Source organism: Amblyraja radiata, chromosome 1 (assembly GCF_010909765.2).
Source record: "Amblyraja radiata isolate CabotCenter1 chromosome 1, sAmbRad1.1.pri, whole genome shotgun sequence".
Lineage (NCBI taxonomy): Eukaryota > Metazoa > Chordata > Chondrichthyes > Rajiformes > Rajidae > Amblyraja > Amblyraja radiata.
Window position 1 is genome coordinate 156349887 of NC_045956.1, and position 18773 is coordinate 156368659.

The following is an 18773-nucleotide window of genomic DNA, read 5'->3' on the forward strand; positions in this document are numbered from 1 at the left end:
TCTTAATGCAGAACTGTTAGCAAGAGGGCGATAGCACCATACCCTTTATTAAGTTCTTAAAGAGAATTTAAAATATAAGCACAGTTTGTCATAAAAAATATAGGAATGTTTTGTTGGCATCAATAGACCATAGGTGCAGGAGTAGGTCATTCGGCCCTTCGAGCCAGCACTGCCATTCATTGTGATCATGGCTGATCTTCCCTAATCAGTACCCCGTTCCTGCCTTCTCCCCATATCCCCTGACTCGGCTATCCTCCTAGAGATTGAGCATGGATCCCATCAATGCAAGTGAAAGCTTTAGTAGTTGTTGTCTTTCTTTTCTTTGTATTGGACCAATGATCATCAGTAAACCTCTGTGTGGAGGATGCATCTCTGTAAGTTTTTATTTTAATGCACCAACAACAACAATCATCTTTTTAGTGTTTGTCCACTGAACTAACTTTATGTGTAATGACTGATGTAGGAGACTGAAAGAGGATACTGATTTATTGTACCGATTAGTCATTGGATCCACTCTTCTTGTATTGTTTGGCCCTCAGCATGTTGATATTTTGTCAGCCCCATTTCCATCAGTATTTGAAAATTGTCCATTCTTTAGGCTTTCCTGAAGTTGTGGAAGATGATCTTTAAATACAAGTATTTTATTTGGAAAGTTAAAAGCTGCAGTCATCACTGGTAATCTCACTTTTATTGTTGCCATGGGAAGTTCTGACTGCATTGTCCTGGGCCAATATTTGGCTTTCTAGCCAAATTATAACAGTGAACCTCCTGCTGATGCTTGAACTTTTAAAATGTTTGTGCACTGAACTTACTAATTCAGAAGGAGTCTGAAGAAGGGTTTCGGCCCGAAACGTTGCCTATTTTCTTCTCTCCATAGATGCTGCTGCACCCGCTGAGTTTCTCCAGCATTTTTGTGTACCTTACTAATTCAGAAGGCAGGAGAATGGGGTTAGGAGGGAGAGATAGAGCAGCCATGATTGAATGGCGGAGTACACTTGATGGGCCAAATGGCCTAATTCTTTCCTATCATTTATGACCATATGAACCACTACTCCAAAGGCACTGATCTAGAAGGCAGAAAAAAGGGTGTTTCCTGATTGGTCTGTGGCAATCATGTTGGCATTTTTGTACACCATGTATGTCTGCTGCTACTTTTCAGCTGAACTTAAGGGGTTCAGCTTAAGGGGTTGGACAGGCTAGATGCAGGAAGATTATTCCCGATGTTGGTGAAGTCCAGAACAAGGGGTCACAGTTTAAGGATAAGGGTCTTTTAGGACCGAGATGAGAAAATCATTTTTTACACAGATAGTGCTGAATCTGTGGAATTCTCTACCACAGAAGGTAGTTGAGGCCAGTTCATTGGCTATATTTAAGAGGGTTAGATGTGGCCCTTGTGGCTAAAGGGATCAGGGGAGAGAAAGCAGGTACAGGATACTGAGTTGGATGATCAGCCATGATCATATCGAAGTGCCGAATGGCCTACTCCTGCACCTATTTTCTATGTTTCTATGTTTCTAACTCTACTGTCACCAGATCTGCTGTGATCTTTGTTGTTAAATACTGTCAAATATCATTACTCTAGTCTTGGTCCAAAATATAACTCTGTGTTGTAAATTTAAATGAATTTGAATGATTTTACTAAGTCTATTTTACTGTTTGCAGGTGGCTAACGCCGTAATAATTAAAGATAGACACATAAAGCTGGAGTAACTCAGTGGGCCAGATAGCATCTCTGAAGGAAAGGAATAGGTAACGGGGTTGAGACTCTTCTTCAGACTGAGAGTCATGAACTAGGTTCAATTTGTCAAGCTTGTTGATAGGATCGACCTATGCCTTTCCACTTTTTGTGTACTCCCTTAATCTACAAATCTTTTTGATACCAATACCAGTCCCTATATGCTTGGGTTTAGATTTATTATCATCACACGTACCAAAGAACAGTGATAAGCTTTGTTTTGTATGCTATCCAATCAAATCAGATAATACTGTACATGAATATATTCAATCCAAACTCAAATACAATAGGTGGAGCAAAGAGCTAGACACATTGTGCAGAATATAGTTCTCAGCATTATAGTGTGACAATTCCAGAGACGCAGTCTAATGTCTGCAGTGAGGTAGGTTGGGGAATTAAGGCTGCACCCAAGCTTGTCGAAGCCTGATAACAGAAAGAAAGTAGCTGGTGCACGCTTTCAAACTTCTATATCTTCTACCCCACGGGAGCAGGAAGAAGAAGGAATGATAGTGGAGCAAAAGTTCTTTAATTATATTGACAGCTTTCCTGAGCAACGTGAAGGATAGATGGAGTCAATGGTGGGGAGGCTGTTCTAGTTCAAGTGAGTTTATTGTCATGTGTCCCTGATAGGACAATGAAATAGTAGGCATTTACATGAGGGACTGGGCTAAAACTCTGCAATTTCTTGCGGACTTGGACAAAGCTGTTCCCAAACCAAGATGTCATGCAATCCAACATCATGTTTTCTAAGGTGCATCTGTAGAAGTTTGTGTGAGTCATCGGAGACATGCTATATCTTCTCAGTCTCCTGAGGAAGGCATTGGTATGCCTTTTGGGCTGTTGCTTCAATGTGCTTGGCCCACGACAGAACTTTTATAATATTTTCACCATCGAACTTCCAGTTTGGCACCATTGATGCTGATTGAGCATGAAGTAGATAACTTATCTCCTTCGACTAGCTGACATTGAGGGAGATGTTGATAGAATAGAATGCTATTTATTGTCATTCAAACCTAGGTTTGAACGAAATGTCATTTCTACAGATTTTTACATTACAAAACAATCCAAGACCCACACTTAACACAGTTTACATAACATAAACATCCATCACAGTGAGTCCCCAACATCTCCTCACTGTGATGGAAGGCAAAGTCTTTATCTCTTCCCTTTGTTCCTTCTCCCGCGGTTCAGCAGTCCAACTGCAGTGTCGAGGCGAACTGGGGCTCCGATGTTAAAGCCCCCGGCGGGCGATGGTAAGTCCTGAGGCCGTTTAAGCCACGCCGGGCGATGTTAGGCCCCGGCTCCATGTCCTTAAACCCGCGATTCCAGCGGGAGAAGTCGCCGTTGCGGAGCTCGGAAAAGCGGTCTCCCACCAGGGACCTGCGAGCTCCCGATGTTCCCGTCCACCGGGTCTGCGGCCGGTGCCTCCGAACTCCAAAAGTCGGGTCGCAGCCGCGCGCCACCACAGCTCTTCCCGCTCCGAAGTTGGCCAGCTCCGCGATGTCAGTTCCGCAGACTCTGCAACTGGAGCCCTCAGGTTAGTCCCGGCCGGAGGTCGCCGCCGGCTCCACGATGTTAGGCCCAACGACATCCGAGACCCGACAAGGAATAGTCGTGTCCCCGCACAGGGAAGAAATTTAAACGGTTTCCCCCACCACCCCCCACATATACACAGCTAAAAAAAATAATAAAAACTAACTCAAAGACATACATTTAACAAGACAAAAATAAAAAAAGACAGACGACTGTAGTTGAGCCGCTGCCGTTAGGCGCCGCCACTCCCACTCCTTACACCAGGAGCAGATCTTCTGACTTTTTCCTGATTTTTATTTTTCCTCTCTCCAACTTTTGCTGGACGTCTAATCTATGAATTCATCACAGTTATAATGAAAATATTTCTAGCATCAGTGCTGAATTTGTTCTTCATTACCGTTTAACTTTATTCCAAGGTTCTTCAATTAAAGTCATTGGATTTAAAGTGGATCAGCATTCAACAACACATTTCAACAGGTTCTCAAAATTATGATTAATCATGATAAAACTTTTGCTGCAGATACGTCCAAAGAATTCCATAACACTTTGTATTTGTAAATGCTTTGTAAATTCTGCTAGTTCAGACAGCATCTAGGATAATTATCATCTATCCCTGGGTCTTGTCAGCGTTATATAACATGGAAACAAGCCCTTCAGACCAACTCGTCCATGCCGACAAAGGTGCCTATCCGAGCTAGTCCAATTTGCATGCTTTTGCCCTACATCGCTCTACCATATCCACGCACCTATTCAAATATCTTTTGAACTTAATTGTTCGTGCTTCTACCAACACCTCTGGCATTCACTCTATATACCCACCATTCTCGGTTTGAAAAACGTGGAACTCAGGTCCTCTTTAAATTTTATCTCTTTCACCATAAAGCTATGCCCTCTTGTTTTATACTCCCAGTACCCTGGGACAAAGGCTGTTGCCATTCATCATTTCTATACCATTCATGATTTTATAAACGAAGGTCACCCCTCGGCCTCCTTCACCCCAGGGAAAACATTCTTAGCCTATCCAGTCTCTCCTTATAACACAAGGCATTTTTTCCTCTTTTAATCTTTTCTTCACCCTCGCCAGCTTAATCGCATCCTTCCTACAATATGGTGACCAGAACTGCACACAGTACTTTAATTGTGGTTTAACTAGCGTCTTGTTTGGCTGTATCATGATATTCCCGCTCTTTTACACAATGCCCTAACTAATGAAGACAACTGTGCTTTTACCATAAGGGCTTTGTTCTGCAACACTCCCTAGGGTCCTGCCATTCACTGTGTATGCCTATCCTGGTTTAATTTCTCAAAATGCACGTCTTTTATTTAGATAAAATTCCATCTGCCAATCCTTTGCCATTTTTCTCAGGTGATTTAGATCCTAATCTGACCTTGGATAACCTTCTCCACTGTTCACTATACCACGGATGTTGCCACCCACATTCTCATCCAAATTGTAAACATATGTGATAAACAACAAGGGACCCAGCACTGATCCCTGCGGCATATCACTGATTACAGGCCTCCAAACTGAAAAACAACTACCCTCTGATTCCTTCCACCAAGCCAGTTGTATCCAATTCACTCGCTCACAATGTAATCTAACCTTCTGGATCTGCCTCCAAGCTCTTTGTTAATAATAATAATATATTTTATTGTCATTGCGCATATGTGCAACGAGATTTGGTATGCAGCAAAGACACATAAGACACGTCAACAGCAGATGGTAAAATCTTGCTTGAAGCACAATGTGTTGCAGCAACTCAGTGGATCAGGAGGACATGGATAAGCTATGTTTCAGATCGGGACCTATCTACAAACAGGGTCTTTGATGATCAGCTCTGAGCTTGACCGGGCCTCTCATTTCATTTACGTATATGTCAACAGGCCATAACTTCAAGAGATGAGCTGCTGATGCTCTTCACTGACCTTCACAGAAGTGTTTGTTCACCTTGTGGGTTTTTTCCAGTGTTGCCACTCGAACCTAAATGCCGAAGGTAGAGATTAATGTGGTTCTCTTTTACTGGAGGACCAGAGCAAACTTTACCCAAAAAGTGTTTCGCCATCTCGCCACTTTTCTTATTTGACTCAAACATATTGAATATTCATAGATTTTCCTGGTTTTCAGAAACCAATCAAATTTAAAAAAAATATATATATGTATATTTCAAGAGAGTGTTGTTTATAGCCCCTTCTCCCTATTGAATTTAATGGACTTGCTGTCCCTGTGCTGGGTCTAAAGGCATGACCCAATGTACCTGATACCTCGTGTAAATGCTGAAAAGTATATTCTGCACCCTGTATCTGGCCCTTTCCTCTATTTATTGTACTTCAATTTGGCTTGATTGTATCCATGTGTAGTATTGTCTTGTTCTTCTTGCGAATGAAACATAAACATAGTATTATCTGATTTGATTGGATAGCACGTAAAACAAAGCTTCTCACTGTACCTGGGTACATGTGACAAAAATAAATCTAAATCTAGTTGTAGCAAAGGGTTTGTTTCTTTTGGAAATTGCATTTAAGGAAAAAAAGAATCCTAATGTTTTTCTGAAATATATGGTAAACTCAATTTTTATCCCACTTTCTCTCTCTATCAAATCCCCCGGTGAAGCCCAAGGACCAACCCCAATGTTATCATAAAATACACCAAGCAAGTACTGTTGCTGTTTAGCGAACTGTCCATGCTGTAAGTCTAAAGATGGGAAGAAAACGAAAGGGTGTGAGATCTGGAGAGAAGAGGTGGGAGATGTAAAGCCAGAGGAATGGGTATAGGTGGAAGGGGATCCACCTATATCCCTTCCTCTGGCACTCTTCCACTATTGCCTTTTACCTATATTGCTTTCTTTGGTCCCTTCCATCTATATCCCTTTCCTTTTCTGTGGCTTCACACTTTTTGTGTCACCTTTCCCCTTACCTCAGAGCCCTTTGTCTTCTTCTCATCTCTGGCTTTTGTCCACCCATCTGCCAATCAAAACCTCTCTCACCTGCATCACGTGCCAAGCTTTGTCCCACTCCCTCCTCTTTTCCAGATTTCTGCCCCATTACAATCAGTCTGAATAAAGGGCCTGATCTGAATTGTCACCCATCCATTGTTCACCAGAGGTGCTGCCTGACCCGTTGTCATTCCAGCACTTTGTGTCCAAAAATTGAACTATGGGTGCTAATTACACCTTTCCTGACTTTCTTTACTGCGAAAACCAGTTTGAAATCATAAGAGATTATAGTGTACCGGCTTTTTATGTGGCACCTTGATGGATGTCTTCTGGTAATCCAAATACACCACCTCTGCAGGTTCCCTCCAATAACTTTCCTTGTTTCATCCGAAGACTCTACCAAATTTGACAAACTTGACTTACCATTCATTAAACCATGTTAACTTTATTTTATATGCCAACATCCTACTAACAGCTGATGTAAAAGTAACTTGCCATAGAGAAGGTTCACCAGACTGATTCCTGGGATGTCAGGACTTTCATATGAAGAAAGACTGGATAGACTCGGCTTGTACTCGCTAGAATTTAGAAGATTGAGGAGGGATCTTATAGAAACTTACAAAATTCTTAAGGGGTTGGACAGGCTAGATGCAGGAAGATTGTTCCCGATGTTGGGGAAGTCCAGGACAAGGGGTCACAGTTTAAGGATAAAGGGAAAATCTTTTAGGACCGAGATGAGTAAAACATTTTTCACACAGAGAGTGGTGAATCTCTGGCATTCTCTGCCACAGAAGGTAGTAGAGGCCAGTTCATTGGCTATATTTAAGAGGGAGTTCGATATGGCCTTTGTGGCTAAAGGGACCAGGGGGTATGGAGAGAAGGCAGGTACAGGATACTGAGTTGGATGATCAGCCATGATCATATTGAATGGCGGTGCAGGCTCGAAGGGCCGAATAGCCTACTCCTGCACCTATTTTCTATGTTTCTAACTTGTCTGTACATTCCTACTTTTTGGTTTTCTTTCCTCTTTTTAATAAGGGAGTCACATTTACATCCATCAAATCTGCTGGTACCCTCCAGAATACAGTGATTTTTGAAAATCTTCAAACAATGACTCGTCCACATCCTTTGAAGCCCTTGCAAGCAAGGCACTGGGTCCTGGCTTTGGTCCCATTACTTAATCAAATAATTTTTCCATTTTGTAATAGAAAGCATTGCAAGTTCTTCCATGTTATTTGAAATGAGCCCATCTGCTCAGGTTGGGACATTTCCTGTATCTTCCATTATGACAACTGATGTAAAGTTTTGATTTAAATTAATTGCTGTTTCTTTTCATTAATTGCACAGTCTTGCACGCCAAGGACCTCGCACTTACCTGAGGTGCCTCTTTTTAAATTTCCATAGGAGCTCTTGCTGCTTTTGATATTACTTGCCAGTTTACACTCGCAATCAATTTTCTCTCTACTTCCGAGCTTTTTGGTCTCCTGCTGCTGGTTCCTGAAAAAATCCTAGCTTTCTTATCTATCAGTAACTTATGCTACGTTGCATGCTACTTTGTCCAAGACCTCAACGGAGGAACAAGCGGAGGACGAAGGCTGACCTTAGTGGAGCATCACGACGGCTGGGAAGGCAGATGAAGGCCGCAGCAGAAAAGGGTCTCCGGTCGTCTTGGACTCCATGCCACTATAGGGCTCTCACTTTTCTCTGTTGCCAGCCGGGCAAACTCGGCAGCTTTTTAGGTTGCCAAATGACAGTTTAGGTGGTCATTTAAGACGGCCTGCATGAAGCGTTCGATAATGTGCTCGGACGAAGTGCGTAGTTACCAGTCGGAATTATGCTCAATGAAGCATTCACATATTATTTTTGCTTCAAATAAAGTCACAAACTAAACATATTCACCAATCAGGACATAATATATACCACAACGACATGCAGCAAAATCAGAATATAGTATCCCACCTCTTTTTACACATTGCAATGAATGCAATTTCTATTATTTCTTTCTACTTCCAAACAAAAATGTGGTTGGATTATTCAGCGTATGATCAACCTCGGTGAGACCAAGCACACGCTTGGCGATCGCTTCACATAATACCTTCACTCAGTTCGCAATAACCAACCTGATCTCCCGGCAGCTCAGCACTTCAACTCCCCTTCCCATTCCGAATCCAACCTTTCTGTCCTGGGCCTCCTCCATGGCCAGAGTGAGGCCCACCGCAAATTGGAGGAACAGCACCTCATATTTTGCTTGGGTAGTTTACATCCCAGAGGTATGAGCATTGGCTTCTCCATTTTCAGGTAGCCCTTGCTTTCTCCCTCCTTCCCCTCCCATTCACAGCTCTCCCACAGCCTACTGTCTCCGCATCTTCCTTTCTTCCCCCCCCCTCCCTGACATCAGTCTGAAAGTACCCTGCAATAGTTACCCAACCAGACGCAACTAAATTTAAGGTTCCTCTTTTGTCCCAAGAACCCTTTTTTGCTTAGTTCCACGCTCCACCACCTCCTGTTTAAATATCATTTGGAATATTTTTGGAGGACCAGGAAACCAAGAAGCAAGAGTTACTCTAGGGAGTTACTCCAGTTACAGGGAGTGATACTGCGTTGGGTTTCAGCGGTCGCAGCGAGGCGGTGACCGGACAGCAATGACGGCCAGATCTCCCACAATGCAAAGGGAGGGAGAAAGTGCCCGGCGCTGACCAGTTGCCGTGGCAGTGCGCATGTGCAGGGCGGCCGATGATGTGCTGGCCGTGGCAGTGCGCATGTGCAGGGGGAAGATGTGCAGGCCGTGGCAATGCGCATATGCAGGGCAGCCGAGGATGTGCAGGCCGTGGCAGTGCGCATATGCAGGGGGGGGGGATGTAAAGGCCGTGGCAGTGCGCATGTGCAAGGGAGTCTGGGGAAAGTTGCGGGGAGGGCAGGAGCATTGAGAAGGAGGGGGTTGGGGATCATGTCAGTAACCCACTCACTCACCGCTGCCGCAGCACTCCAGGCGCGGAGCCACAGCATTGTGGCCGGGGAGGGAAGTAGGTCGGCTGGCTGCGAGCGGCTGCCGGGACCTCAGCGCTTTCTGCCTCTCCATTGCCGGGAAATAGCGGAAATAGCGTCTTCATTGTCAGGAAATACGGTATTTAAACACATATAGCTCAAATAAATCTACTTACCACATTATTTGTACACAAACTCCATTCTTCTCTCTTTGTTTCTTAAGATACACTTAAGATAATGGCAATCCATGTTTGAAAAACCCGCCAAGAAACTTGCGCTGCGCATGCGCAGTAGGCTGCTGAGCATGAGCTGTACACAGTCCACGGTGCAAAGGCAGAATTTCAGCTGCCTTCAGCTCCCCTTGTCATTGACAGTTTGAAACAGTGTCGACGGCACATTTATGGTCAATGTTAGAGCAACTGGCCAGTGTCATTGGCACATGTCATTTTACTTTTCTTAAGGTCTGAAGTCATTTATTTGAAGGCGATGAGGCAGTGGGATGTTCAAATGAGGGTTTGAAAATGTTGGTGAAAACTGGGCAGTTGATTGGTGCATGATTTCAGAACCTGTCCAGGGATTCCAACTAGGCCGGCTGCTTACCATCTACTTACACTAAATGGCTCAATTGTCATCATATATTCTGCTAACTGGATAGCATGCAACAAATGCTTTTCACTGTACTTCAGTACACGTGACAATAAACTAAATTAAACTAAATTAAATACTTTCTGGGAGCTTTCTCTAATGCAAAGAAGCCTAACCTCTGCAACCGAGATGTATGGGACAATGCCAGCAGGGGATGCAGCCGAGGATTTTTTTTATATGCAGTGGTAGGTGCTTGGAATGCACTGCCAAGGATGGTGGTGGAAGCAGATATGAAAATGGCAGTTAAGAGGCTTTTAGATGGGCACATAAATGTACAGGTAAAGGGAGTATTTTCATTTAGCATCATGTTCAGTATAGACATTGTGAGCCAAAGTGCCTGTTCCTATATTGTTCTATGTTCGACCTCAACAGTCTTTGTCGGATTGCTGTTGTCATCACATTTCTTGATGAAATAGGTGATGATTATGGTATACTCATTCAGGCAGAATGAAATAGTCTTGAGTGTTACAATCCACTGATTTAAGATAGTCCTGAAGTAGATTGTCGGCCTCCTCCGACCGCTGTTGTTTCTCTCTTTGTTGCTGCCTCCTGCATCAATCTCCAGAAGCCGACTGGAGCAGCACTGTTGATGACCAGGACAGAAGAGAGGGGTCATGGAGAAATGCGCAGTACACATGAGGATATAAACTTTAAAACCGGCTGCAGAATATCAAAATTACTAATCCCTTAGTGGTACTTGGGGGTAAACCACAAACCCACACTCTCAAATGCACAAAGGTCTCTGGCCTTTACTTACTTTCAGTCTGGAAAAAGGGTCACCCATCCTTCTCCAGAAATGCTGCCTGACCGGCTGAATTATTCCAGCACTTTGTGTCTATCTTCAGCACAAATCAGCACCTGCAGTACTTATCTATTCATAAAAATCCAGATGGATTATTCAACAATAAATTTTATTGCAATTCAAACCATTTATTTGCTTTCTTGCTTTAAATTTGCAGGGCAAGTTGGACTTGAACACATCCCTGCCAATAAGACAGACTGCCTCCATTTTCAAACAGCCAGTAACTAAAGTTACAGATCACCCCAATAACAAAGTAAAAATGGAGCTGCAGAAAGAAATCGAGCAACCACGGCAAGTAAGTTTTACATCTTGTGAATGTTTTCATCACAAGCATTACATGTTTTATACATGAAGAAGTATCTATCGGTTTAACATTTCCCCTTCATCTATCTGGTTATATTACATATTCACTCGTCACCCATTCCAGAGCGGCAGTGGAAAATTTCAAGCACTCATACACTGAATCTTAAAAGGCCAATTTTACCAGGCTCCTACTCATGTATGTTCTTATGTATCTCTGCTAAACTGACTATATAAATAACAACATGAATGTGGTGTATTAGAGGGGATTTGGGAATGGGTTTTATCACCCATATGGTGGTTGAAATCTGAGACGCGTAAGTGGAGGCAATTATTCTCACAACACTTAAACATTTGGATGTGCATCTGAAATCCCATGGCACAGAAGGCTGTGGACTGATTTCTTGAAAATGGGATAAATAAACGTTCAGTGGGTTGGTTGATTTTCCTGAGCTTTATGACACTATTACATCAACTAAATATCAGTCCTGCCACACAGCCTGTTACAGGGAGCAGCTCTTTTTGACATGTATGGGCAGGGAATGTGTTGTCTATTAGGAATGGATCAAACAACCAGATGAAAGAACTGTTTAAATCAAAGGTAGACACAAAATGCTGGAGTAACTCAGCGTGTCAGGCAGCATCTCTGGAGGGAAGGAATGGGTGGCGTTTCGGGTCGAGACCCTTCTTCAGACTGAAGTCGGGAGTGGGCGGGACAGAGACAGAATGTAGTCAGACAATAAGACTGGTGGGAGAACTGGGAAGGGGGAGGGGATGGCGAGAGAGGGCAAGCAAGGGCTATTTGAAGTTATAGAAGTTAATGTTCATACCGCTGGGGTGTAAGCTACCCAAGCGAAATATGAGGTGCTGTACCTCCAATTTTCACTGGGCCTCACTCTGACAATGGACCTCATATTTCATATGGGCCGCTTACACCCCAGCGGTATGAACATTGACTCTCGAACTTCAAATAGCCCTTGCTTTTCCTCTCTCCATTCGCTCCCCCTTACCAGTTGTCCCTTATTATCGGACTACATTCTGTCTCTGGCCCGCCCACTCCCCTGACATCAGATGATAGCTCGGCACAATCTGTTTAGACAGATACGTGGTTGATGATTAATTATTTTCACTCTGATTTGAGTTCTGAGATGGCTGCTGAGGTCATTGTGAGACTTGTCGACTCTGCAACAGGGGGGTTGGAGGTGCGTGATCATCTAAGATGGTCCGTTCGTTCCCCTGTTTACATTAGGCTTCTGCGTGTCTCTGACAAAGAGACGTAGTAGCACATAGCACTGGGAAATAGAGGTTTGTGCCAGGTCCTGGGAAGTGCAGCTCCCAGGCTCTGGAACTCCCTCCCCCAACTGATCCGCAATTCCGTGTCCCTCCCCATCTTCCAGTCCCGCCTCAAGACCCATCTCTTCACCTCTGCCTATCCTTAGCCCCACGTCCCCGTCCCTTTTCATCTGTGCATTAATTGCCTCATGCTGTGTTTTGTATTGAATTCTGTCTTTACTTTGTGTACTAGTCATGTCTCTACTATTTATTTCATTCCCCTTGCATGTTTTTCCTATACATGCTCAATTTTTGTAAGGTGTCCTTGAGACTCTTGAAAGGCGCCCATAAATAAAATGTATTATTATTATTATTATATAGAGTGCAAGAGTTTAGTTTATTGTCACGTGCAACGAGTTACAGTGAAAAGCATTTTGATGCGTGCTATCCAATCAGCACGAAGACTATACATGATTACAATCCAATTGACCACAGTGTACAGATACAGGATAAAGGGAATAATGTCTAGTCCAGTAAAATTCAATTAAAGATAGTCCGAGGGTCTCCAATGAGGTATATAAGTAGCTGAGGACCATTCTCTAGTTTGTGATACGATGGTTCAGTTGCCTGATAACAGCTTGGAAGAAACTACCCCTGAATCTGGATGTATGTGTTTTCATACTTCTGGACCACTTGCCTGATGGGAGAGGGGAGAAGAGGGGATGAAGTGGGATGAGACTCACCCTTGATTATGCTGGTGGCCTTGCCAAGGCAACCTGAAGTGTAACTAGTTTGGAGTCAATGGAAGGGAGTTTGGTTTGTGTGATGGCCTGGGCTACATCCACAATTCTCTGCAATTCCCTGCAGTCTTAAATGGAGCTATTCCCAAACTATGCCATGATGCATCGTGATAAAATGTTTTGATTAATTGAATGTCACCGCATGGAAACAGATTGTTTGGCCTTCAAAGAGGGGGGCACCTTTTAGAACATGCAGAGGATACCCACAGGGTCACATGAAAAGCACACAAACCACATAGATAAAATAGGCCGAAGCCAGCATGGCTTTGCAAAGGGGAGGTCTTGCTTGACAAATTTGCTGGAATTCTTTGAAGTAGTAAATAGCAGGACAGACAAAGGATAGTCAGTAGATGTTGTTTACTTTGATTTTCAGAAAGCCTTTGATAGGGTGCCACATGTTAGGCTGCTTAGAAAGATGAGAGCGCATGGTATCAAAGGGCAGGTACTAGCCAGGTTGGCTGGATAGCAAAAGACAGTGGCAATAAAGGGGGCTTTTTCTGGTTGGTTGCCAGCGACTAGTGGATTTCCGCAAGGGACGGTGCTGGGGCCGCTACTCTTCACTATTTATATTAATGATTTGGATGAGGGGATTGAAGGCTTTGTGGCAAAGTTTGCGATTGATACGAAAACAGGTGGAGGGGCAGGTAGTGTAGAGAAAGCAGGGACTCTGCAGAAGGACTTGGACAGGTTGTGAGAGTGGGCAGAGAAGTAGTAGATGGAATATAGTGTATCAAAGTGTGGAGTATGCATTTTGGTAGTAGGAATAAAGGAATAGACTATTTTCGAAATGAGTTGAGAATCCAGATATTGGAGGTGCAAAGGGGCTTGGGAGTGCTGGTGCAGGATTCCCAAAAAGTAAATCTGCAAGTCGAATCGGTAGTAAAGAAAGCAAGCATTTATTTCAGGAGGGCTTGTATACAAAAATAGGGATGTAATGTTGAGGCTCTAAAAGGCACTGGTAAGGCCGTATTTGGAATATTGTGAGCAATTTTGGGCACCATATCTGAAGAAGGATGTGTTGGTCCTGGAGAGGGTCCAGAGGAGATCATATTCTCAGAATTAAAGTACGTCTTTTAGGAATGAGATGAGGAGAAATGTCTTTGGTGGTGAATCTGTGGAATTATTTGCCACTGAAGGCTGTGGAGGCCAAGTTTGTAAGGCAGAGATAGATAGATTTTTGATTAGTATGGGTGTTAGAGGTTATGGGGAGAAGGCAGGGGAATGGGGTTAGGAGGGAGAGATAGATCTGCCATGATTGAATGGCGGAGTAGACTTAATGGCCTGAATGGCCTAATTTTACTCCTGTTCCTTATGAGATAGCACCCAAGGTCAGGATCAAACTTAGCTCTTTGATGCTGCAACACTTTACCACCCTAAACAAAATGGGAGACCAAGAATGCCCCAATTAATCTGTGCTCTGCATAATAATGACAGTGGTCTAAATATGTTTTTTAGAAGATGAGAATCACAAAAGTACTTTACCTTCCACCATGTGGTTATTGCAGACTCACTCTTGCAGAAGATGGCAGCGAGCTGTAGCACCAAATTACCAGTAGATGTCCCCAAAACTGTACTATTCAACATATAACTCTGCTTGAACATTATACCATGATCAGATCCTGCCATGTAGCTGATCTGAGAAGATGTGCTTGCATTAAGGGGCCTGTTCAATCATTCAGATGTTCTTGAGGGGAAGAACAAGTGTTATTCTTAACCAAAGATTATTTAGAAAAAAAACTTTGCTCTACCAGAATAAAATGAAAAGCTGATGAATGTATGAATCTCTGTGTTTTTAAATTGGATTCGCTTTCATTCTTTAAAGGATAGTGAATCGAGTTTAGAAACATATTTGTTCATTTAAACTTCAGCGGCATTTAGATTTTATTTACGTGCAAGAATTGAGACTAATTTGGCTTCCTAGATGGGTGAACTTTTAAACCTTTTAATGTTATGGAGTCATGTGACACCCCAGTAATATCGTGCCTGATATGGGTGATAATTCTCTCGTCTGCAATTCATTGGATTTTGAAAATCCTTGCTATTCAGAGGTCCATTTTGAGTGTTATTTTAAAATTGTTTAATCCATTAGAAGATTTATTTATAAAACTTATTGCTTTGACCTGTCTGAAGTTCACCACATTTATATATTTTAGGATAACAAATATATTTTACCAACTTGTGCCAAAGAAATAATTTATATTGTAACATGAAATTGGATAAGGGTGCATTTATTAATTCAAAGTCACTTTTCAGCTCTGGATGGATAGTGTGGAGGACATGAGAGATTGTGGAGAATTAGGTGTGAGATCTGGACCATTCCAATATCTATAGTATGGAATTGTCCCCCATCAGTGATGCTATGACCAGCAGGTTAGAAAGGGGACTGCAGTAGAAATCTGTAGGAAGGAACTGCAGAAGCTGGTTTAAATCAAAGATAGACACAAAATGCTGGAGTAACTCAGTGGGACAGGCAGCAACTCGGGTGAGAAGGAATGGGTGACGTTTTGGGCCGTGACCATTCTTCAGACCCAACCTGAAGCGTCACCCATTCCTTCTCTCCAGTGATGCTGCCTGTCCAGTTACTCCAGCATTTTGTGTCTATTTGCAGTAGAAATCTGTTATGACTGCAGGAATCCAATGGAATATTCCCCGGTGTGGATTGAATGCTTTCAAGGTTGTGACCGAGTGTAAATTGTGGTGCAAAGCTGGATTTAAGTAGTCCCATAGGCTCCTTCTGAGGTTCTGTGTCAGAATCTGACCCATAATGTATCTGCACATTTCTACCCAGTCTGCTTCTTATGTATAGCTATGTATATACCACCCCTCTGCCCACCATTGCACCAACATTTTGAGTCACATTTGTCATGTGTTGGAATAAAATATGACTTTTAATTGGGTAAAATGGGTGCCTATATTTTATTTTGTGTTTATTTTTAGTTTAAATTTATCAAAAAGTGATATTCATGTTGCATACTGTTTCTAAAAACCTGCCCTTGGCAGTTTGATTTGAAACTCATTAACTTTGAATTGTACTTCTGGAATAGTTATTTAGGTTAGAAGTTCCATGTTTTCTGTTGGGAACAAGAAGATGTGTCATATTCTTTCTTTTCGAAACTCATAGTTATAAGATTTGCTTCACAGCTTCAATATTTTGTAGCTTCTGAAGAATTAGCTTTTCATTCTTTGTGCCAAAACAACATAAATACTTTGAATGTGTCAACGCTGAAGAAGGGTTTCGGCCCGAAACGTCGCCTATTTCCTTCGCTCCATAGATGCTGCTGCACCCGCTGAGTTTCCCCAGCAATTTTGTGTACCTTCTGACTTTTTAAAGATGGTCCAACCAGAGAAGCAAATTTGCATCCTGCCATAGCAACTATGGAATTTATTAATTAAATTAATCTGGAATAAAAAGCTACCTTTTGGTACAAGTGACTATGTATACTGTAGATAGACACAAAGCTGGAGTAACTCAACAGGATAGGCAGCATCTCTGGAGAGCAGGAATGGGCGAAGATTTGGGTCTAGACCCTTCTTCAGACTGGTTTGGACTTCATCATCCCTAACCAGTCTGGTAACTAAGCGTTTCATCTATGCTGTTGATCCCTGTATAACAGCACAGGGTACGCAGTTCCAAGATGTTGAGACAACGCTGACAGAGGCACTCACCGGTTTATGAGGAAAACCAGCTGCATGCCGACCCATCGAAAACACAGGTCCGTGCATTCCACCTGAGGAATATAGAGGCTAACCATCAACTACACGTCACATGGTCTGGACTCCCACTAACACATTGCCCAAACCCAGTCTACCTTGGAGTCACACTCTACCGCGGCTTAACATTCAAGGCACATGTGGAAAAAATTAAAGCGAAGGTGGGCACCCACAACAACATATTGAACAAATTCACCACCACCAAATGGGTTTGCCAACCCTACAGCAGTACATACTACAGCCTTAGCACTCTGCTTCTCTGCTGCAGAATACGCCTGCCCTGCTTGGGAGAGATATACACATGCAATACATATACACATCTTTTTGTTGCTGTTGCTTAAAAATCCACGGGAGCTCTGAGTTAAGTCTGCCTGTGCTTTGCCTCTCCATTTCAACTGTTTTTCCCCTCTGACTCACTTCTAACTCTCCTCCCACAGCCTAGAGCCAATCAGTGCTTTCACCTGCTTCTCTTTGTTGCTGTTGCTTCCAAATCCATGTCAAAACATCACTGTGCTGATTAGCTAGGATCCGGGTAACCACAGTAATACATTTGCACAAAGGCATTTTCTGTATGTTCTTTCGATACAAAAGTATTCTTTGAGCATGTAATAAGTTATTCTTCTCGGCAGTCCTATGTGATGTTTACCAGATCATTTCAATGAATTCTGTTTTACAACACTGCATTGTGTTTGTGTCTAAGAAGGAACTGCAGATGCTGGAAAATCAAAGGTAGATAAAAATGCTGGAGAAATTCAGCGGGTGAGGCAGCATTTATGGAGCGAAGGAAATAGGCAACGTTTCGGGTCAAAACCCTTCTTCAGACTGATGTGAGGGTGGGAGGAAGAAAGGAAGAGGAGGAGCCAGAGGGCTGAGGGAAAGCTGAGAAGGGGAGGAGAAAGTAAGGACTATCTGAAATTAGAGAAGTCAATGTTCATACCACTGGGGTGCAAACTGCCCAAGCGAAATATGACGTGCTGCTCCAATTTACAGTGGTCCTCACTCTGGTCATGGAGGAGACCCAGGACAGAATGGGAGGGGGAGTTGAAGTGCTGAGCCACCGGGAGATCGGGTTGGTTATTGCGAACCGAGCGGAGGTGTTCGGCGAAGTGATCGCCAAGCCTACGCTTGGTCTCACCAATGTAGAGCAGCTGACATCTAGAGCAGCGGATGCAATAGATGAGGTTGGAGGAGGTGCTGGTGAACCTCTGCCGCACCTGGAAAGACTGCTTGGGTCCTTGAATGGAGTCAAGGGAGGAGGTAAAGCGACAAGTGTAGCATTTCTTGCGGTTGCAAGGGAAAGTGCCCAGAGAGGGGGTGGCTCAGGTGGGAAGGGACAAATTGACCGGGGAGTTATGGAGGTAGCGGTCTCTGCGGAAAGCAGACAGGGGAGGAGATGGGAAGATTGGGCAAGTGGTTGGCAAGTGGATCACATTGGAGGTGGCGAAAATATTGGAAGATCATTTGTTGTATGTGACGGCTAGTAGGGTGGAAGGTGAGGACAAGGGGGACTCTGCACTTGTTACTTGTGGGGGGATGGGGAGTGAGAGTAGAGTCACAGGGTATAGAAGAGATCCTGGTGAGAGCCTCATCTATGGTAGAAGAGGGAAACCCCCGTTCTCTGAAGAATGAAGATATCTCTGATGCCCCGGTGTGGAACACCTCATCCTGGGTGCAGATGCGGCGTAGACGGAGGAATTGGGAGTAGGGGATGGAGACCTTACAGGAAGCTGGGTGGGAAGAAGTGTAGTCCAGATAGCCATGGGATAGTACATATGTTTGTGTACTTTGCCACCTATGTTAACATTATTGGATATCTTTCCTGGTGCATAATAACATAATCAATTTGTAAGAAAGTATCAAAGTGGAAGCTTACTATTTTCTTCACCTCTATTCCTCTTAAGTTATTGTGTACAATGACAAATACCATCTAAAGAGTTTTAGCAGTTGATTGATATGCACCTGTGCACAGTTGTCGATGTAGAGCTCTCTTATACCTGCATTAAGGAGGCATTTAAACACACCTGAGCAATTACAAACGCCTGTGAAGCCATGTGTCC

General features: G+C 43.3%; 1 protein-coding gene across 1 annotated transcript in view; it reads left to right on the top strand.

The window, feature by feature from the left end:
• LOC116980822 (methyl-CpG-binding domain protein 2-like) overlaps positions 1-18773 on the top strand; it is a 95723-nt gene that overhangs the window by 29101 nt on the left and 47849 nt on the right. Inside the window, exon 4 of the mRNA XM_033033428.1 lies at positions 10791-10928. Coding sequence (XP_032889319.1) covers positions 10791-10928 — 138 coding nt within the window. The remainder of the gene's footprint in view (positions 1-10790; positions 10929-18773) is intronic.